This window comes from Hippocampus guttulatus, chromosome 6, assembly GCF_054856545.1.
Source record: "Hippocampus guttulatus isolate MCC_2025c chromosome 6, RoL_Hgut_1.0, whole genome shotgun sequence".
Classification (NCBI taxonomy): Eukaryota; Metazoa; Chordata; class Actinopteri; order Syngnathiformes; family Syngnathidae; genus Hippocampus; species Hippocampus guttulatus.
The window spans coordinates 9,286,798-9,308,982 of NC_141266.1; the positions used below are offsets into that span (position 1 = coordinate 9,286,798).

Here is a 22,185-nt window from a genome sequence, read left to right on the forward strand (position 1 = left end):
TACCTATATGGAGGGGACAGGGGTCGCTACTTCGCGGATTTTTGTTTATCGTGGGTGATTTCGGTCCCCATTAATAATAATATAATAATAATGCATTTTATTTATAAGCGCCTTTCAAGAAACCCAAGGACACTTTACAATAACAAAAACAATAAAACACAATACGGGTTGAGCAGCAACCGCGATAAACGAGGGATTACTGTATATATATCTATATCTATATATCTATATCTATATACATATACATACACACACACACACATATCAAACCATCTCTGGTTAAAAATAGCTTTTGACCAATTCTATTTCAGAAGTGTTTATCAAGTTGGTAGACCTTCGCATTCATCAGTAGGCTACCCAAGAAGCATTGTAGCTCTCAGCTTCAAAAACGTTGGTGACCCCAGATTTATTCGTTTAACAGTATGGGGCCTAGGTAGAGTGTCAACGACCCAGACAGAGTCAGCCTGGCACTTCCTCCACATGCTGTGCGCACAGTGTTGTAGAATGGCATCTCAATTGTCAACCAACAATTGTCACAAGTCAGCCATTGTGGTTGTGTCTGTCACTCGGGCATGAACAGCGCACCCAAGCTGAGCCACAAGTGTTCACTGTGATTGAGGTCAAGACATTCCAATTTTCCCTCCTGTGTACAATCTTAGCTCAAAACGTGAGTTAGTCACCGCCATGCTTTGCGGCAGGTGTCATGTTCTTGTGATGCACAATATTATTTTTGCAAGCAACTGCTTTTTAGAATTGTGGTCTGAAAATTCAACCTTGGTTTCATTAGACCTTAACATCTCCCACATACTCATCCACAGCTGTTCCTCTCATGACCATCGAACGACAGTCCTAGTGAAATGCAAAACCTCAAGGCTTCATACAGAACAGGACATCCAAATTGGGGACGCTCAAACGTCTTTGTCTGGATCATAATGTGCCAGTCGGTTTCACGTGAATCAGTTCCTCTTTGCGAACACTTTAATAATTGATCATATTTCCTGGATGTGATTCAAACTGCATGTATTCTCGTTTTTTGTATCCAAACATACTTGTTTATGAAACACAAAGGAAGACCAAAATAACAGTAACATAAATCCATTAAATTATTATTTATTTAAAATAATTCTTTCAAAACAAACTCTTGCAGCACCTGATCTGTGTTAGTTGGACCCAGAACCCACTGTGCTGCCCTACTAAGTAATATAATAATCCTTAATTTCATTATGTTCATCATTTGTTTGCACCATCACTACCCATCCATCTATCCATCCGTTATCCATTAAAGTTCAGGTGCAAGGTGCATCTTTAAGGTGCAATATTTCAATAAGTGGAACACAAAAGACAAGACTTGAGGATACATTTGAAGAAAAAAATAAAAAGAATTGTGTTGTTTTATTATTATAATAGTTAAAACACTGATCCAGGCCTTTAGTAATCTCCAGAGGCAATGATGCTGCAGTGATGTCAATTATTTCTTGTTAGATGACAGCGCTCAATATTATCCATTCAAGTTTCCTATGATGTCATCTCCTATGCATTTTACTTGTTGTGATGTAGGTATTTTATATACATCATGCTGTCTTAAATGGCATTGTTGCTTAGCAACAAAATTTCTCAGTATCCAACCATAAGTAATGAACAATGCAATTCATACAGTAGTTGGTAATCTAAAAAATTCCTAAGGAAAGCAAGTAACCAAGTAGATATGTAATTATTCTTACATTTGATTGTGTTTGTGTAAAGCTGCTTTCGACATAAATTGTACAGTTTGTGTACTTGACATTGAAGTATTGAAATGGACAAGTGGAAAGGGTAGCATTCAACATCATTCAGCAATCCTGTTGTTTACGACTAACCCCTCGGACGACAACAGACAGAAGCATGGTGCAGATCATTTAGTTTGAAAAGTAATATCTACCAAAAAGGAAACTCTTCATTTCATTCCAGCCAGGCAACACAGATGGCACGCACAAAAAGTGTGTTGCAAGCACCTGTCTCGACGAGTCTTCCTTGCCAGCTGTTTGGGAGAACAAATGATGTTTAAAAAAAACAAAAAAAACCCTTCTGCTTCACAGAATAATGCGTGGTACAAAGATTTGCTGAACATAACGATATAATCCTAGTTACTGTATGTCATGTACTGTATATCAGCAAGGATAATATCTAGCAGCTGATAGATGATTGTTGAATGATTTGTATCAGTGGCACAAGACAAGTCCTGTCTCCTGGAAATGGCATCTTTTTCCTCCAATTGTGAATACGGACGTTTCGGTTGATTATCCAATCAAATGATGAAATAACTTAAGTCCCACCCTCAAGGAATGACGTTATGGCGGGCTTCCTGTAGAGTTCAGTCTTACGGTCTGCCCTCCAACTTGTTTATTTCGTCGAACCGCGACGTTTGGAATTGAGGAAACCGTCAAGTGTTTGCGAAAGTGTATTGAAGTTCGTTGTTCACGCCGTCCCTGCTCGAGTATCCAAACAGGAAATTCAGGTCAGAGGGCGCTCTTTTCAGACGCATTTGAATGCGACTGAGTTACGTGAGACTCGATTTTCAATGATTATCACTGTAACGTTATGATTTCATCTTGAGGGGGATTCAAAGTAACCGCTCAGTTTAACATTCTTATTGGAAGTAGTACCTAGGTCATGTTCTGTGTAAATCAATGGCACTTAGCCTGGTGTGAGAAATGGTTCGTGAGCTTAACAAACCCATTTGTTGTTAGCCACGAGCTAGCGTTACAAGTTAGCTCCTTGCCGAAGTTCAAGTCAAGTCAACTTTTGTTGTCAAATGTGATCGACGTGCAACCTACAACACAGATGAAATTTCTTTCCTCTCAACCACATGAGAGAGAAGAGCCGCTGCGGATACTCGCGCCGCCAACAAAACAGAACTGTTAACATTAAATGACAAATAAAACAAGACAACACATAAGACACAGACAGTCATGCAATCTTAACCACGTTTCTGCATACACTTTGTTTTGAAGCAGTTATAGATGAAAGAGGAGAGAATCAAAGTTGCTAGTTGATTGCCAAGTTTGGGGACATTGCACATCGTGAACTATACATAATTGGCTCATAATTTATAGCAATTAATCTTGTAAGGTTATGTCAAACAATTAATGGTCTTTTAAGGTTATGTCAAGTCAGGGCATTGCTTATTATACGCGTTTACCATAATTACTTCCTCGCGCTACTTTGCACAGTTAATTGATGGTTGTTCCCTATTAAATATTAACCTCACATCCCTAATGTTTTTTAGGTTTTCCAGATGGTCTGGATTTGAGTTCAATAAATGGCAGAGAGTTTTTACAAGTTAGAAGATGAAGCCTTCCCCAGTTTCCTCGGCAAATCTCTGGACAGCACCATTGGCCGTGCTACTCTGGGAAATTTAACACTGGGCTCAGGCCCTGGACTGCCTGTGGCTGCTTCGACAGTGGCTAAAATTAGACCTCAGTCTGAGAACAGGTGGGAGAATACCTCTTCTTGGGATAGATGTGACCTGTAACTATGCATCATCTAGATCAGTGGTTCTTAACCTTGTTAGAGGTACCGAACCCAACCAGTTCATTGGCACATTCAGTGAACCTTTCTTCAATGAATTTTTTTTAACAAATTCAAGACATAAAAAAACAAATTCATTGAAAACAAAAAAGTAAATAAAATTATATGGCGTTGTTTTTTTTTTTTAAATTGTATGACTACTATCAAGACAGTCACATAGTGACTACTGAGCGAACTACATTTCCCGCAATACTGATTGGACAAGCAATGTAATGTGATCTTCTGCAGCCAGTGATGGCCAAGCGGGCGTGTCATAACTAATTGACATGTTGATTTGGGTGTGTCTTAATCTCCATGGCAGAGGCTCTGTTGAACCCCTAAGACCGATTCACCAAACCCCTAGGGTTCGATCGAAGGTGAAAAACCACTGATCTAGAGAATCATCACATAGGCTTGTGTATTATTCCAAAAAAACTACTGTTTAAAGGAATTCTTACAGCAGCATGTGCAAGCAATAAAGTGAGCTTGAATTTATATTACTGTACTGTTTTTTTCCCCATTGCTGCTACATTGGGGTATTCTTGGAATATGCTGAGATGATCGATATTTAACTACTCAGTTTAGTTCTACATTTGAGTAGAACTAGTCACTCTTTTTGAATGTAATACAAATTTTAATGGGGTTGCCGTATTCTCACCTTTTACAGAGACTGTGCTGCTGCTTCATACCTCGAGGAAAGTGAGCTGCAGCAGGCAAACTCGAAGTCATCTGAAGACAAGCAGCCAAAGTTTGCCCTCAGTTTCAAAGATGACATGTGAGTAAAATATTGTCTGAATACTGAGGTCATGCATTTTGGGACCTGGCATAAGCACTTCTGTAAGGAATTAGACTTTTGCACTGAAGCGTCATGGTTCTAGTCCCACTACGTGCAAAAGAAATTGCAACTAGTTTTTGAAGTGATGCCTCTTCTTCCTGACTCCTGTTGAGGGGCATTTGAGCAAGGCACCACCTCCCCAAAATGCAGCTGAAGGATGCAACGCCATTTTTGTGTACTGTCACTCTGACATCTTCCTTCTTTGCTTTCCAGATGTTTGTAGACTGGGGCTGTGTGATGTGCAATAAATATATACAGCAGACTGTAAAATGCATTTCTCATTGAGGGATGAAAATGTGTATGAGAAACACAAGTAGCAAATCTGTTGATTTCATAAATAGTAGACATCTATGGTCATGGGGTGTACTTTGCCATCGTTTGCCATTAATCAAGATTGTGGTCTGTAGTCTTGAAAAGAAAACAGTTTTCATATTCATTGATTAAGTTTATGTAGTCGAGTGTTTGGGCCCTTTTTCTTGTAATGTAATGTAAAACACTTTTTCCGTCATCCACCAGCAGACAGTTTTGTTGTATTTTTTGGAATGGCTACTCAGGAATGAGCACTTGAGTGAGATCATGCATCTATCCATTTTCTGAACTGGTCATCCTCCTGTGAAATGTTTACTTACTGGCATCACTATTACGAGTCAGCACTCTCATATTTGCTTTGCTGCTTCATTGACTATATCAAAGATTTAATGCTTTAGTTTCTGGAGTCAGTTAATTTTTTTTTTTGTTTTATTAAATGTATAGAATTATTTGAATATTGCTATTTATTTAGGGACAATGCAGATGACTTTATCGCAGAACATCATCTATCAAAAATGCTGATTAAGATTAACATGGATGAAAGCGCATCCAGAAACCAAGACTCCCTCCTGGGCCGTCTTCCCACTCAGATCGGCTCAGTCCAGGGCAGGCACACTGAACTTCCGACAGGTAAGAACATCCCGGTGTATCCAGTTCGCCCAATTCCTGAATATTATTTGCGCCTTATTATTCATAAAAAAAGCTACTTATGTTTGCAGGATAATTTATAATATACTGTACATTATTATTATTTTTTTGAAATGGCAAAGCTGTATTAAGTTTATCCTTGTGTTCTAGTAGACCCGTCTTTTGCATAAGACTAAACATGCTGTGTTGTGAGTTCCGTCTTTGTCAGATCTCTCAACAGGCCTTCTAACATTTGCTCAGTTTGGACACAAGGATCGTACAGACACAAAGGTATTTTTTGAATTTCTCTAAAATACGGAGAGAAGCTTATTGCTTTGTTACTGTATAGGAACGATTAATTTCCTATCAAAATTGAAATCCAAAAATGTATGAGTAGCTCATAACTAAATATTTCATTTAAAGCAATGTTTACACGTCTTCATGGACATAACTCAGCTTAACTGCAAGTTCTGTGAATGTTTGTGGACTGTTACAGCAAGGCTTAATAATTCCAAAGTAATTTTTCCAATATCATGTACAACAGGTGCCCTCCCTGCAAGCCACTACTGAGAAAAAGAACGTGCTAAGTGAAGCAGTGGAAAGTGACCATTTCAGTGGCAGCAACTGCAGTTTTTTGGAAAATGAAAAGCTCATCTCTGTGGACAGCATCGACAGTGACATTACAGGTATGACTAATGCATATGTGTATGTTTTTACTGGATATTAAATTAACTTTGCGAGGCTTCAACCGTCAAGGCCTAAGGTTTTGAAAGAGAACTATGTTTTTCACTATTGAGAGTAGTACCAGGACAGATGAGCATTACCATGCATATAACAAGGGTCCACATCCATGTTTAATTGTTTTTTTGTGTGTGTGTGAGACACAAAAGAAATGTGACCATGATAAATAATTCAAACGCTTTTGCCACCAATAATTTGACCTATACCTGGACAACTCAGTGGTGGTAAAAATGAAATATTTTACAGCAGGGGTTGCGATCAACCGGTAGCCCGCGGACTGGCCCCAAGTCGATTGCGAGGGGTCGAAGGTGGGGAAATCGGCGGGGTTGTTTGTGTCTGTAGGTTTCAGTTTCATTCATTTTCGGGGCCGTTTAAGGCTGTTGCTCATCATGGCGTGTATGCATGCGTGCATATGCATGTACATGTATGCTTGCACGCTCGTGATCAGATTGATCGCGGGAGGTCGGTTGCTTCAAAAGTCTATCTTCAGTGAAGGTTGGGCCACCCCCTCTTTTAGAGAGAGGTGATTCCTCGGTTTAAAGTCAAATGCATCCTGGAATGGGCTACTTATTTTGAGGCTCTTCTTGATAAACTTCCATGTTAGAACTGTTCCAGGTTCCTGATGATTCAAAATTCCACAAATCTCAGATCTAACACCTGGGAAGCCAAGCCCACCCCCCCAACACTTGTTTTGGGGTGTGTGTGTGTAGGGGGGGGGTAAAAAAGTGCCCTACTCTATTGATGATGGCTGTTAATTATATTCTGAATTTTGCTACTCGTCAGGCAACCTGGTCCCTATCCGCTGTGAATAGTGTGGGTCCACTGTACTGTACTTTTGTTTATTTTCACACTATTGTTTAGGGCAGTGGTTCTTAACCTGGGTTCGATTGAACCCCAGGGGTTCGGTGAGTCGGTTTCAGGGGTTCGACGGAGCCTCTGCCACACACGCGACTCACGTGTTAATTAGTTATCTAATGCCCGCTTGGCCATCACTGGCTCCAGATGAGCACATGACATTGCTTGTGCAATCAGTGCCGTGGGAAATTTAGTTCGCTAAGTAGTCAACGTGTGACTGTTGTGATAATACGTTGTACAATAAAAAAAAAAGTATATATATCTCCTGAAATTTTATTTACTTTTTTCTATTTTTAATAAATGTGTTTAATATCTCAAAGTTGTTAAAAAATTATGCATTTATTTTTCAGTCATGAAGGGTTCGGTGAATGTGCATATTAACTGGTAGGGTCCGCTACCTCTAAAAAGGTCAAGAACCACTGGTTTAGGGTATATCGGACCTTCTAATGTTTGTCATCATGGGGTTTCTGCTCTGTCTTCCTGGCTAGATCACCCTTGAAAAAGACACCTCTGTGTTTTTAATTTTCTGGTTAAATAAAAGTTGATTGATTTGAGTCTGTATAATCCCCAGATGATAACATTGATTTCAACAATTTGCCGGACAATGAGTTGGAGCTGTACTTCAAAAAACTGGTGCCTTCTGCCATGCAAAGGGGTACGGTGGAGGGCCAAGAGCTCCCTGCAACAACAGTAAGATTAAAACATTGGTTCTCAGTCCTGTTTTGATAATGTAGTGGAGTGGTTCTCAAATCGGGATGAAGCCACTTCGGCGGGTAAATGAGATTTTAAAATATACATTTTATAAAGTAGCACCTATGCAAGAAACAAAACAACTTGATCACCACAGTTATGCTGATGCTACAATTTATTAATTGTTGTCTTATTTATTAGATGCTGCCTCGGTCATCTGACCAATCCAATTCGAGTTCCACAGAGCCTGAACAGTACAGACGCCAGATAATTGATGACTGTGATCAGGTTAATATAAATACACATTTGGCTCTTGAAAATGTGTATTTGTAATATTACTCCTTTTCTCCTTCTTTTCAGGACAACTTCCAGATGCCTGTTGTGCGTCTTGCTGCCACAGGTATGGACTCCTATCCTGCAAGTGATGAAGACACCGAGGATGAGCTTGAGAGTGCCAGACAGACAAGCAGTTCCACGAGAATGAAGCTACTACCAAGCATCTCCAGGCAGTTGGTGAGAAACAGAATAGAAGGATTTATCTAGCCAAACAGTCACAACCTCACAGACGCCAGGCTACTCTGTAGTATACCAGGGCTTTTCCTGGCTCAAATTGAGGCAGAGGTGGTACCATCCTGACCATGCGCCATAATGTACATGTATTCTGTAAATTCAGCGGACTCACATTCTTTTACAGGAAGCATGCGCCAAGTTAAGAGCTCCAGTAAGAATATGACTATTATGTTAAAGCATTAGTTTATTAAAACTTGGATAATAAAGGCCTCTTCTCAGAGTCCACAAACTCTTGGGTAATTATCCATAAAGACCACCCACAAGTACTGCAAGGTGAAAAAGTGCAGGGTGCACACAAATAAATAAACAAACAAATAAATAAAAGTCGATGGAGTCAACGCACACGTGAGCACTGCAGTGTATGACTTGAAGCCAGCTAGCAGGGCTAACATAATCCAGCCCTAAATCAGAAGTGGCACGTGTCATTTTCCTTCTGTCAGGGTATGCAGAAACATGACACCTCCTGTTTTAGAATATAGTGGCGTGGTTTAATAGCCCCCAAAAGTCAGCGATGCAAAAAGGCGCCCACAACATAAATGTTGAAATCAGATTGCATCGCCCATGGCTCCTCTCTGGCAAAAGGTTTGCATTTTTCTTTTCTTGACAGCGTAGCCATCTTCGTTGGCTTTCAGAATGCCGTCATACCCATTAGCCGTCCTTTTTTAAAAAATTTGATTTACTGACAAGATGTCATTACGATATTTATTGTGCATCCCAAGTTTCAGTGTGTTTTGGAGCCGCAGTTGTATGTGTGCGCAGGACACGGAGGGATACTGGAGCTCTGTGAAAGAGGACCCATTGCTTTCGGTCTTTCCTTTGCACTGCTGTTCATATAGCGCCTCCACAGTGGTGCAATGCTGCAAATGCAGTCAAAATACGAAGCTGCCGCAGAGGGACATCAATCCCTCAATCAGCACAGCTGGAGCTTTACGCTGTGTTGAGCGATGTCAATCAGTCTGGCTGGGGGCGGCACAAAATTAGCTGGAGGCAGCCGCTACGCAATTTTAAAATGATTTAAGATATCTGTGTTTGCCTGTGTCTTTTTACAGGTTGGGGAAAGCACTCATCCCAGTTTTAGGCCAGGTTTAGAAGGGGGAAGTTCGGATGATGAGTCGTCAAGTGGCCCTGGCGGTCCATCGGCGTCTGGGATTGAACACAGACGATCTGCAGAGGGACAGGTTATTAACCCTCTTGTCACAGGTTAGTTGTTGTATAATTATGCACTATGTAGCGGATATAAAGATTATGTTGTCACTTTTGATTTACATAAGGTTTGACATCTTGACACCAATATTTTTGATATTGTTGTACAGTATTTGTAGAATATGAGTAATTTATCTGCTAACATTACTTTGCTCAATCAAGACGCTTCAGTGTGTTCTATATTCATATGAGTGTTCTTAAGAAGACATTAAGGGGTGAATTCTACGTTCTTCAAAAGTGTGAAGTGGGTCAGTAGGAACGTGTTATTGGTTCATTATACGATACACACCCATTTACTGTACATGAGCACAAAATTGTTGGTACCCAGAAATAACTTGAATCTGACAAAAGTCTGAATAAATGAAAATTGATAATTAAAATCAGCCACTGCTTTTGGAATGTGGTTCAACAGAATTATTAAAAAAAAAAAAATCACCATAATAATGAAACAGGCCTGAATAAAAACGTGCTTTTAGCTTACCGGTAATGTTTTGTTGCGCAACCATTTGAGGTAATCGCTACAATCAAATGATTTTTGTAACTTTCAGTGAGACTTCTGCACTTCTCAGCAGGTACGGTATTTGGACCCACTCTTCATAACAAACCAAATGTACGAAAGCATTGGTTGGTCTTTATTTTCATGAACATATTCATATTCAGGAAATGTGTCCTCTGCATGACACCACAGTCTTGAGCCTGGTGTCAATGGTCAGTTGCCTCTCTGATCCTAACCACTTGGCCACTGCTTAGTATAATAATTTGTTTTTGTCATATATGAAGCTCATTCACTTTGCATGGACAGACAACTTGCATGATTGTTGTTGTTGTTTTTGTCTAAATCAGGGGATGGAGGCAGTGGGGATGGGAGGAGTGGGAGTGAAGAGAGTGGCGATGACGGGGGAGTGTCAACGATCCCTTTTCCCACCTCAACAAATGTTCCATCCACCTATGATATGATGCGTGGGCTGGGGATTGTCGGTAGCAGTTCTGTTGGTGAAGGTGGAGATGGTGCTTCTTGCAATCCCACAGAACATGGAAGTGTCAACTTTAACACACATGCAGAGGTACGTGTATAGTCGTCTCTAATTATTGCCACTTTGAAGCAGCAAGATTGATTAAGCATGGTTCGCCGTGTTTATCAGTAAAATCTGCATCATTTCATTTGACCCACTTCAAACTTTCAAAAATTGTTGTCTTTCCGATTAATATCTGTATAAATTCTTCCTTGCCTTGCTGAGCATACATACTAATCAGTAATAGCCAGGGTTGGGAGGGTTACTTTTAAAATATATTCTGATACGGTTACAAGTTACCTGTTAAAAAAAAATGTAGTCAGTAATGTAATCCGAGCACCAACATTTCAGTAATGTAACTTGTTTACTTTTGGATTGCTCCAATACCAAGTACACTAATGAAGACAAAATAAATATTGCTGCGATATATATTTGTATACGGTGGACCCCACTATTTGCAGGGTATAGCGACTGGGCCGACCACAAATAGCACAAATCCGGAGATGAACAGATCAGTGACTCTCAAGTGCTGGGATACATTCGTGAAAGAGCTCTTATCTGCTCCAAGAAATCATCAAATTTCACTTAATTAGCCAAAAAATGTATATTTATAACATATACTGTATAAGGTACCATTCAGCTATCTACATGTATACCAGTGACTTATAGAGGCAGACAGAACAAATTAATGATCTTCTATGAAATCGTCATTTAGTTTTCAGGGTAGAATGGATTCATTGCATTTCCATTCATTTCAATTGCAAAATATTACCTCAATTTAGGAACATTTCAGGTTACAAATTGGCTCATGCAACCAATTAAATTCATAACTCGAGGTTGCACTGTAATAGTATAGCCAAGCCAAGATTTATAATAATCTTGCTTTTATTTTATTTTTTTATTTCTGTGCACACAGATGGGTGACCGTGTGGGTCCTGTTGGAAACGGTGAAGCCTATACCTCTAAATCTTCATTGGAGGGAAATCGGGGACTCGCTCCTGTGAACTGGACCATGGCTATGGACAGACAGGAGGCACTGGTGAGTAACAGAATATGTGTGAATTCTAGATTATTTGAACTGAAATAATACTAATAATGAAATGAAAATACATAATAATGAACTGAAATGTGGCGGCCCGGTGGTCCAGTGGTTAGCGCGTCGACTTCACAGTGCAGAGGTTTAATTCCAGCTCTGGCCTTCCTGTGTGGAGTTTGCATGTTCTTCCCGTGCCTGCATGGGTTTTCTTTGGGTACTCCGGTTTCCTCCCACATTCCAAAAACATGCTGATTGAACACGCTAAATTGTCCCTAGGTGTGAGTGTGAGCACGGATGGTTGTTGGTCTCAGTGTGCCCTGCGATTGGCTGGCAACCGGTTCAGGATGTCCCCCGCCTACTGCCCCAAGACAGCTGGGATAGGCTCCAGCATGCCCCGCGAACCTTGTGAGGATAAAGCGGATCAGAAAATGGATGGATGGATACTACTAGTGTTACTTACTTGGGTAAATTTAGCTTAAATAAAACTTGATATGCTTCCAATATATTTATTTAACATAAGGAAAGCTTATTTGTCTAGCACATTTAATCTATAAGACTCTTCAAATTGCTTTACATAAAACATTAAAAGCATTACAAAAAGGGAAACAAAATGTTGAAATTGCAAAAATCATGAAATAATCTAAATGGATGAGATTAAAACCAAGCATTAGTCTAAATAAATTAAAGCAATTAGCAAGAAAATGCTAATTTAAAACAAGATAATAAAGGATAGATTCATGAAAATGCTGCAGTAAACAGTGTTTTCAGCCCTGATTTAAATGAACTGACCGTATGAGCAGACCTCAGATATTTGATGAGTTTGTTCCACAGGTGAGGAGCATAGTAACTAAATGCTGCTTCTCTTTGGTTCTGGGTCTGGGAACACACAAAAGACCTGTCCCAAATGACCTCAGGGTTCTGTGTGCTTCATTGGGTCCTAATACATGTACTTTTGTCCTACACCATTTGGAGATTTGTAGACCAACAGCAAGATTTTAAAGTCTATTGTTGCCTAATTTCATCTTCATGGATGACAATACTCCATCTCATTGAGGTCACATCATCAGGAAACTGCTGTTGGAGCCTGGTATACCTCAAATGGAATGGCCTGCTAGTTCAGTTGGCATTGACGAGCATGACAATCTTTTGTCTTGTCCAAGAAAACTATATAGCACAACTGGATAAATAAGGCTGGTGATTTTTATTTTCTTCCCCGCACCCAAAACTATAGCAACTAACATTTTATAATTTGAATGCCAGGATGCCATGGAAAACACTGAGTCTACGACAACAAATGATCGATCTGACTTTACTTATGTGAAAAGTGAAGCTGGACCTAAGAGATTCTTGCAAGCAAAATCCTCTTTGTACCAACTTCAAGTTGCCCAGGACAACTTCCATGGCTCAAAGGTAGGATGGTCCAAACATTTTAAACATTGATTCAAGACCATTTGTTTTTCAAGAGTTCCCGTGGGGATAGAAGTGCTTAAAGGGGTTCTCACTCCACTACCAGACTCGTGCTCCACCCCTCACGAATATTTGAAAACGGCGCTCAAAGTGGGGTGTTGCCTGGAGGACCATTGCTCTTGGGAGGGGAAAGGTTTTGGCCTGGTCTGGTCTAAACAATCCTCCTCAAGACTAAACGACGTCCTAAATATTTTCTATACTATGACAAGCTATGCTAAATAATCACAAACCTGAAAGTTGATATAAAGATATAGGAGTCTGGGCCATTTATATACCCATACCTGTCAACTTTTCGGAGCGCCAACCTGTATAAACTACCAAAAAAATCCTTATAAAGAGCAAAAAATCCTTATAACATACCAAAGCATTTTATATGTCAAAATAACGGCAGAAAAAACCCCACGAAATTTTCAATTATATTTATTGTAGATCTCCATAATACAATGTCTGGTTAATGTCTAATCATCATTCTACTTAGTGGCATTACTGTGTTCAGAGTTGTATTCCTGCGTTACTTTTTTCACCAACTCCAAATCATTTGGAGTTGGTGAAAACCCCCCCTGGAGATTTTCAGAATCCGTATGATTTGTGCGATACGGCCATATACGTAAGATTCACCACAAAATCCGTATGAACTATGGCTAAACCGTATGAGTTGACAGGTATGTATACCATATATATAGTGTGTGCGTGTGTGTGTGTGTGTATATATATATACACACACACACACATCTGCTATTACTTTGGGAAAACAAAGTGTGTGTGTATATATATATATATATACATATATATATATATATATACACACACACACATCATAGTGGCAAATCGGCTATGTCGAGATTCTGAAAGTGACGTCTGGATTCCCCGCCAGTCCAATCCAGAGGAGAGAAAGCCAACTTCACATCAGTGCAGTTTGTAACATGAAGATGGCTACAAGCAATGTCATCGAGTGATAATCGGTAGTCAATATGGTTTTATCTTCTGTTTTTACAGGATTTATTTTCCCTAGATTTACTCTATTTCTCGGAAAACATATATTGAATGTTAATCAGCTTTGTTTGAAGAATTTTCTAGATTTGCTTAAAAAAAGACCCGCACCATTTTTTAAAATCAATCAAGGGGCCATTTAGTGTGAAATTGTCCAAATCCTCTGACTTGTTAACAGTAATTATTATGATTTCTGTAGTCCTTCATGAAAACGGACTGATTGTCTGTTTCATCAAAATTGCAAACATCTGCTATTACTTTGGGAAAACAAAGTAAATTGTATTTGTTGTGTCTTTAGTTTTCAAGTAAACTCTTAACTTGTTTGTCATTAAACAGTTTAAAACGTACTCGGGACAGGGCAGAATCACATGCACATCACACGTTTGTTGCAGAAGCAACAAGGTGCATTTGGGGCTCTTTCAAAACGTCAGGAACTGGGAACCACGCCGTTCAGTACAATAATTGTTTTATCTTCGATTAGTGAGAATCCAAAAGCAAAATAATTACATTTCAATTAATTGACCAGCTCCAAGTCAATTCAACAAAAATGAATCTTAAAACAAAAGGGAACGTTTTATTTTGAACTGAACTAGCAGTCAAAGATTTGGACACAGTTTCTCAGAGCACTTCTAAGTGTCCCAAATTTTGACTAGGAGTGTACATCTGAATCGAAAGTGGAATGTGTTAGAGTAATTGAAATGATCCATTTCCATTAGTACTAGAACCGGGTTTCCAAATGTAAGTGTGACAGATTGGTTAAAAACCCCCCAAAACATTTCAATTCAGGTGCTGCCTCCAGTGAATTTAAGAGGAGGACCGTGTGGTAACACTTCTGCCATTAAGGCCTCGGATGCTACCAGCGAAGAAGAGAATGATGATCTTTCTACCTCCCTGGAGCCAAAATATTTCTGTCAGAGCTTCCAGGGTGAGCGAGATCATGACTGGACCAGCGTTCCAGACAGCTTGGGATTGGATTTTCAGCAAGGTTGGTGTTTACGAATGGAGCGGAAATCATTTGTTGTCATTTTATGAAGTCTTTGCAATGATATTGAAGTGTCACCAAATTAAGGTTGCTTTACAATTTTTGATTTACGACTACGTAGCCCTGATACTTTAGAGTCTCCTGTGAAGATTGCTTTTCTTCTTAGGTGCCTGTGCCCCTCACAGTGTCGTGTACAAAAATGAAGAAGGCCAGTGGGTAACAGATCTGGCTTATTCCACCTCCTTTGAGAAGGAAGTTGATGAGAAGATATCACAGAGCAATGGGCAATTTCAAACTGAGGACTTTGTTTCTGCTGGTATGTATCAAGTGAACAGAAATATATACTGTATGTCCATGTGTGTTGTAGTCACTGAACACATTGTTTATGCTGTGATGTCATTAGGGATGGTACCAAAGACAGAACTGTTTAGGGTATGCACCGAATATCGTCAGTACTACCGAGAACCAATTTGAACCATATTTATGATTTCATGTAGGTGGCCAAAATGCAGCAAATTACATAGCATGTCGGGTACATTCCAATGATGAATTTGATCCCAACACTTACTCTTTTTTTTTTTTCTCGTTCATATCCTCTTCTGTCATTTTTTGCTATATTTCAATCCAAGATGGATTTGAGCTCGTCTCGTGTGGAGCAGGCCTTGCGTTCTTGACAAACTTCACAAGGAACGAAGATAACACTAATACAAATTGGATTAGTGTTATCTTAATTGTATTCAATTAACTTCATTGTATTACTGTTCATTGAATTTGTCGTTTATTGCAAAGAACTTTGCACTTTGTTTTTTAATAACATAATGTTGCTATTATTTATACTTTTAAAGTTTATTTTTACCCCATTCTCTGGCTCATGTTGTAAATGCATCTTTGTTATTAATCACGTTATAAAATTGAAAACTAATTGTTAAAGTGATTTTTTTTAAACTGTAAAATAAATAATTTATTACCACAAACAGGAAAAAAGTACCGTACTGAAAATTGGAACTGAACTGGTTCATTTGGGAAAGGTATGCTTTCCTAGAAGTCAAATGAGGTTATGTAGTATATTTTGCATTCTAATGTTTCATTTGGCTTTGCTTTGTTGCAGGCGAAGCATTAGACAAGATAATGAAAGATCAAGTGGAATTTGAGAAGGAGCACCAATTTATGCAGGTATAGGTCACAGAAATGTGATGGTTATTGTAGTCCCTGTAATGCATTGGGGTTTTAAATTGGGTCGCGCCTTTTCATAGATGTTTATTCTCTGATCCTACAGTTATACTGTAAATCTCAACTGATCCAACCTCAAATTATTTGTCTTTGTCACTGCAAGAACCAAATTGATTTTGAGTAATTCTATAATTGCTATTTGCCAATTGCTATACCGGTTGCAATTTCTAAATGATTTTTCTTACTTTGCATATAATTTGCAATGTTAATCACCAGCATGAAGACAAGTAGTCAGGGCCAGTTTCCAAACCACTTCGGTGTGGCTTTAAAAGTAGGAGAAAATACGCTGCCAACATTTCTTTGATGTAGGCCCACATTAAATAAACGATTCTTACCAACGTACCATCAGTTGGTTACAATCTTGAATATTACTGTGATCTTTTTTGCAGAAGGTATGACGTCACTGGATCATTGTTCATCAATGATATTCTTTCTGTTTCATTGGAAATTGCAGGAGGAGCAGATTGTATCGGATAGCAATAACGGTGCCTCTCAAAAGGACTCCTCTTGGAAAGCTGGTAGTAATAGCTACGTCTTGATGAGAGCCTCTCAAGTTTCCTCTGAGTTTAATCCAGGGGACCAAAGCTACTTGCGTCTCTCATTGGGCCAGTTTTTTGAGCAACGCTCTGAAGCTCTGGGGTGTCTCGGCAGTGGTAAAAACGTGGATGGGATTAAACGGGTGAGTGATAGAGAAATGCTGTCATGTCTTATCAAGAGCTATGTTTTACAGTGTCCACTCCCTGAAGACTTGAGAAGTTAATTTAAGAAAGGTTTTCTGCTCCTTGCAAGTTGTTAGTGTGACACAATACTGTCATGACAGCTAGCAACCACATGATTCTTTCTTTTTAGCTTGACCCTTTCATGCGATGTGATGTAACTTATTTTATGTTTCTTCAACACCTATAGCCATCTTTTGGCTATACTATTACCTCTCCAGAGAAGAGGGAGCCATTTGCACTAATTCACCCCTGTGACTTCTCAAGTGAAGGGAGCTCTCCTCACAGTGACTCCATTGAAGTCAATGAAACGGATAAAACACTAAATCCTGGTCAGTAATAACTTGATGATTCAATGAAGAAACGACCTTTCACAAACCTTAAAGTCCAAAAGATGAAAGATGAATGATGACATAGAAGTCTTGACAATGTTCTCCGATTTATATCAATATGTTTACAGATGATCTGGACAAAACAGTTGAGGTATCTGGGGAAAGGGTATCACCAAAAGCGAACACAGAACCTTGTGAAGAGAAGGTAAAAATCATCTTGTTGATATTTAAATGTTTGTGGGAGTCAGCATGCTTTGGTTGCTTGCATGCAAATAGAAACCTGTTGAAATCTCCGAATTAGTTGTTACTTTCGATCATGACTCTATTGGATTTTCCATCAGTCATTGGCTCTCACTGGGTAAATGAGTTAGCATCATCATAAAATGTGCCTTTTTTTTAGGACCATAATGGCCTTGAAGCTTTGCTTGACTGCACTGAGGGGCTTACCTCTGCGCCAAATACGCAGAGCCAGAGCAATGTGTCACCACAAAATAACAGTAGCAATCTTATGTTGAGTATCAGCACAATTGCATCAGCCATTGCTGATGCTTCCATCAGTACTGACACATCACAGCTGGCTGCCATGATTATGGAGCTGTCCAAAAAAAGTAGAGCGAGGAATGGGACAGAGTCCTCGAAATCTTTGGGACCTGGTAAATTCGTCGTGGAACCTTGTCCAGATGAAAATGTAAGGTTTTTTGATATACCCGTATATATTTTTTAATTTACTAAAACATTACAACACCGTTTTAAAAAAAAAATAATTATATTTTTTGTAATGATTGATTGTTGGTTATATTTACACTTAAAATTTATGACCATATATTTTGTAATACTTTTTGACAGTTTTTTGTTTTGCCGTTTTGAAAATTACATCAATGAATTACGTTGTTGTGGTTTAATTGACATACAGTATTTGAATTGTAGTAGCTGATTGTAAATCAACAAGGTAAAGGATCCAAATTAAACATGGCATTTACTCATTGCAAATATATAACCATATTTTTGTTATTATTTTATCTCCCATTAGCGCAGCACTGGTGAAGATCAGAATGGCTTGTCGGTCACCCTGCAAAGAAGTACCTGTGTTGAAGACCAGGGTGCCTTCGACATCGAGAAATACTTACAGAATAACATGTCTGGCTGCAGTGACACATCAGTAGCACATAAAACCTTTGACCTCACAGGCTGGGCTGATGGCATCAGCCGATATCGAAAGAACCAGCCCAGATATATTGAAGAACAAAGTTCAGCTAAACAAATGGACAGTATAACAGACTCCAAAAAAGAGGCAGAAGTTACAAGAGGAGAGCGACCATTAAAGACTAGCTCTTCTACAATATCTGACACACATGCATTATCATCTGCTGACAAGGCTGGTCTAAAAAGAAGCTCCATCCCGCATCCTCATTCATCAGTCAACACTTGGGACTTGAAGAAATCTTCAATTCACACTGGCCTTGCAGAGAAAAATGGCACATGTGACAACACCGTGTGTCAAACTGCAAACACTAGTAGTTTCTCAGCAAGAACATCATCAGAATCTGGAAGTAAGTTTGAAGAGTTAAATCCCCAAGTATCCTATGTCGGGTGCTCCTCAGAGACCTATCGGAGTGTTCGTTTCGGCACTTCTTCCTCCCCAGGGTGGAACAAACACCAATCCTATCTTCCCCGTCATAAAGGTTCTGTCCAGCAGGAGAAGGGTGTTAGACAGAGTAACTCTCCAGGCAAAGAAACGCCACCGGAAAACCTCATGGCTGCTCCACTCTCTCATTGCTCTATGGAAAAACAGGTTGGCTTCTCCTTTCAAAATCCTCAGTCCTCAGGCGACTGCGCATCCGGTGAGTAGAGGTTTGTGTATAAATAATAAGGATGGTCTGTTCGTTCGTGAGCCCTCCATTAATTATAAACAAGGCTATTGTAAATCAAATAAATCTGTGACATTGTTTGTTTACAGACCTGCCAACAGATCCCTGTGTGAAGGAGATGCAGTGTAACTTCAGGCCCTCCACTTCTCCTCTAACTCACTCCTCTCCCAGTCAGAGCTCCCCACCTGAAGCTAATAGGCACTGTATCCGTTCAAAAGCTGCATAAGTATACTGTTTAGTGAATGTATTGACACGATTATGTTTACGGACTTATGCAAAAGATTATTTCACTGTGGCGGCCCGGTAGTCCAGTGGTTAGCACGTCGGCTTCACAGTGCAGAGATACCGGGTTCGATTCCAGCTCCGGCCTCCTTGTGTGGAGTTTGCATGTTCTCCCCGGGCCTGCGTGGGTTTTCTCCAGGTGCTCCAGTTTCCTCCCACATTCCAAAAACATGCATGGCAGGCTGATTGGATGCTCTAAATTGTCCCTAGGTGTGAGTGTGGGCGTGGATGGTTGTTCGTCTCTGTGTGCCCTGCGATTGGCTGGCAACTGATTCAGGGTGTCCCCCGCCTACTGCCCGGAGACGGCTGGGATAGGCTCCAGCACCCCCCGCGACCCTAGTGAGGATCAAGCGGTTCGGAAAATGGATGGATGGATATTTCACTGTTGAATATTTATTTGCATCAAAACCGATGCTTAGAATGAAAAGGTGTAATTGTACCAAGCAGTGTTTGTTGTTCTCTATTGCCATTGTTAAATATCGTAACTGTCATTGTTTTTCGGATTATAATGCAATAGTTCCAAGAATTAAAAATCTATCAATGACAATTTTGTTGTTTGCGTTACAGTTGTATTTATTACATTGTCTCCTTTGCAGTACTGTGTCTCCTTCGGCAGCCAGTGGAACACTAACAGGCAAACGTCCAGGTCATGAGCTCTCTCCTCATTCTCCCTGCTCTAGCCCCAGTCTCAGCAGGCTCACATACATCTCAATGAATGATGCTACTGTTGTACCGACACCTGGAAGGCAAAAGGTACCGTAGTAATTATTTATTATACTGTAGATAAAAGTAACAATATTGTGTACATTTGTCCACCGGTATGTACATACAGAATTTGTGAAAGCTTCAACCAAATCAACTTCCAAGTGAACGCTTTAGTCTATCTACAGTGGTAATTCATAGTTACCTTTTTTTCTATTATTGCATCGTCAACATTTGTTCCATTAATTAACAATAAATTGTTGATTTCACATCTCGAACTAAAAGTATAATTTAATCTGAATTCATTGTAACCTAACAGACTTCTTTGGAAAACATTTCAAGCTATTCAATTCTACATTGTAGACATATCTACACTGTTAAAATCGATACATCAATGTTTTAATATATCATGCCCATTCTGACATCAAATGAAGGTTGACAAGGGAGAAGGACATTTAATTTAGAAAATGGATTACCCTCTTCAACACCTTTTGTTTTGTCCTCCCTCATAATACACTAAACCCGCCTCCTATGGCGTACTGATGGACACGGATCGACACTGGCCAGTGAGCCTTTCCCGCTGCCCAAAAATGCGTGTTTACCCGTGGTTTTGCGGCAGTGGGAAACGGGTATAATGTGTAGTTTTGTCGTATTTGCTGCATTTTTTTTCTCTTTCTTCGCAATGACAAGGGGCGCATTTGTCTGGCAACAAAAGGTTCTAAACATGAAAAATAAATTGCTCACTAACATTTAAGGGTAAATTATATAGTTTATAAATGATCAACTATTCATTCTTAAATTTGAACACTTAAACATCTTTTATGCTAATGTTTTCCATGTTTATTCTTTTAATAATTTTTTCCCCCCTCTTAACCCCTCAGAGTGACTGCACCATGGCGCTCAGTACCACAATCATCAGATTTAGTCCAACTCCACCTATGGAACGAGACCCACAGTCTAATGAGAATATTTGCAGCAATTCCAAAAGCCTTGAAGGACTGCAGCCGAAGCATTCGAAAAGTCTGGAACAGCTACCAGGACAGCACAGGAAAAATCCAGAGACCTCGTGTGGTAGCAATAACATGAGCTGTACCCGAAGCCAGAGTGAACGTAGCTATGGTTGTCCTGGGGATAAAATTGTTGGTCTTTCAGCAAATTGCAGGAACTACAAGAACCTATCTGAGTCCAATGTAATACTCACAAAGATGGACTCCGGCTATATCAGCAATTCACACATTCCACAAAGTGGCACCACAGTAGCTGCTAGCTCTGTTCCATCTTTATTTCCTGGTGGGCTCAGTTTACCTCAGTCCTACTCATCAGTGGGACCACACTATGGGCCCATGACATTTAAGCCTGCGTATCATGGCTTGATTGACTACCCCCACCAAGGAGGTATGCCGTCCCTCGTTAACTCCAAACAAACTCAGCAGTACTTAGGACCTGATGCTCAATTAAATCCTGGGGTCTATCATGTGGCAGCAGCAGGGATGTCTTCAGGCATGTTTTTTTTTTTCACTTTGAATGATTTCATTGTTATTTTAACTCTCTTTTCCTTGTTTAAGACTGCCTTTTGTTTCTTTTCATTTTAATTTATGTTTTTAAAGATGTGGCCAATGGTGAGCCAGCAGTGCGACCAAGCCATCCCACAGGACAACCTTTGGGGATAGCTAGTGCTGCTGGATCCTATCACCTTCCTATATCCACTCAGAGCGTTTGTGACAGAGGCATGCTTGGGAAACTCTACAGCCAATATGGTGGAGAACCAATGACAGCAAGTTGTCTCGATGACCTAAGAGGTAAAGTTTAATTTTTAGTGTGATGTGAGAACAAGATGGACCGTATTGCGTATGAATTTATTTCTTCTTCAGTTCAAGTGGTGGTGCCGGAGGAGCTTCAATTTCCTCATGCCTGTTGTGTCGGAATTGCTTCACAAACCTCCCTAAGCATTTTCAACCCCTCTGAACAATGGCAACATGTGTCGATAACAGTTACCAGTCTGGCCATTGATGGAGAAAAGGTAGTCCTTTTTAGTGAATTACTAAATTTGAATTATCTTTGAAATTGTCCAGAAACTCAAAACCCATATTGCGGTCAACTGAAAATGTCAGAAAACAGTGTCCCCTGATGGGTCTTGGCTGATTTTAATGTCTGTTGTAAAGTGAGAACATAGCACACTGGATTCATACAG

The 22,185-nt window shown here is 39.8% G+C and overlaps 1 protein-coding gene across 1 annotated transcript in view; it reads left to right on the forward strand.

The window, feature by feature from the left end:
• The first annotated feature begins 2,329 nt into the window (after positions 1-2,329).
• cep192 (centrosomal protein 192) overlaps positions 2,330-22,185 on the forward strand; it is a 38,791-nt gene continuing 18,935 nt past the window's right edge. Inside the window, exons 1-27 of the mRNA XM_086113534.1 lie at positions 2,330-2,494; positions 3,266-3,471; positions 4,214-4,321; positions 5,163-5,320; positions 5,547-5,608; positions 5,862-6,003; positions 7,485-7,603; positions 7,805-7,891; positions 7,964-8,116; positions 9,223-9,373; positions 10,220-10,440; positions 11,306-11,428; positions 12,686-12,835; positions 14,669-14,867; positions 15,031-15,180; positions 15,973-16,037; positions 16,549-16,773; positions 17,001-17,142; positions 17,271-17,347; positions 17,543-17,830; positions 18,173-18,692; positions 18,825-18,983; positions 19,100-19,208; positions 19,889-20,045; positions 20,876-21,494; positions 21,602-21,793; positions 21,866-22,014. Coding sequence (XP_085969660.1) covers positions 3,299-3,471; positions 4,214-4,321; positions 5,163-5,320; positions 5,547-5,608; positions 5,862-6,003; positions 7,485-7,603; positions 7,805-7,891; positions 7,964-8,116; positions 9,223-9,373; positions 10,220-10,440; positions 11,306-11,428; positions 12,686-12,835; positions 14,669-14,867; positions 15,031-15,180; positions 15,973-16,037; positions 16,549-16,773; positions 17,001-17,142; positions 17,271-17,347; positions 17,543-17,830; positions 18,173-18,692; positions 18,825-18,983; positions 19,100-19,208; positions 19,889-20,045; positions 20,876-21,494; positions 21,602-21,793; positions 21,866-22,014 — 4,698 coding nt within the window. The 5' untranslated portion in view covers positions 2,330-2,494; positions 3,266-3,298. The remainder of the gene's footprint in view (positions 2,495-3,265; positions 3,472-4,213; positions 4,322-5,162; positions 5,321-5,546; positions 5,609-5,861; positions 6,004-7,484; positions 7,604-7,804; positions 7,892-7,963; positions 8,117-9,222; positions 9,374-10,219; positions 10,441-11,305; positions 11,429-12,685; positions 12,836-14,668; positions 14,868-15,030; positions 15,181-15,972; positions 16,038-16,548; positions 16,774-17,000; positions 17,143-17,270; positions 17,348-17,542; positions 17,831-18,172; positions 18,693-18,824; positions 18,984-19,099; positions 19,209-19,888; positions 20,046-20,875; positions 21,495-21,601; positions 21,794-21,865; positions 22,015-22,185) is intronic.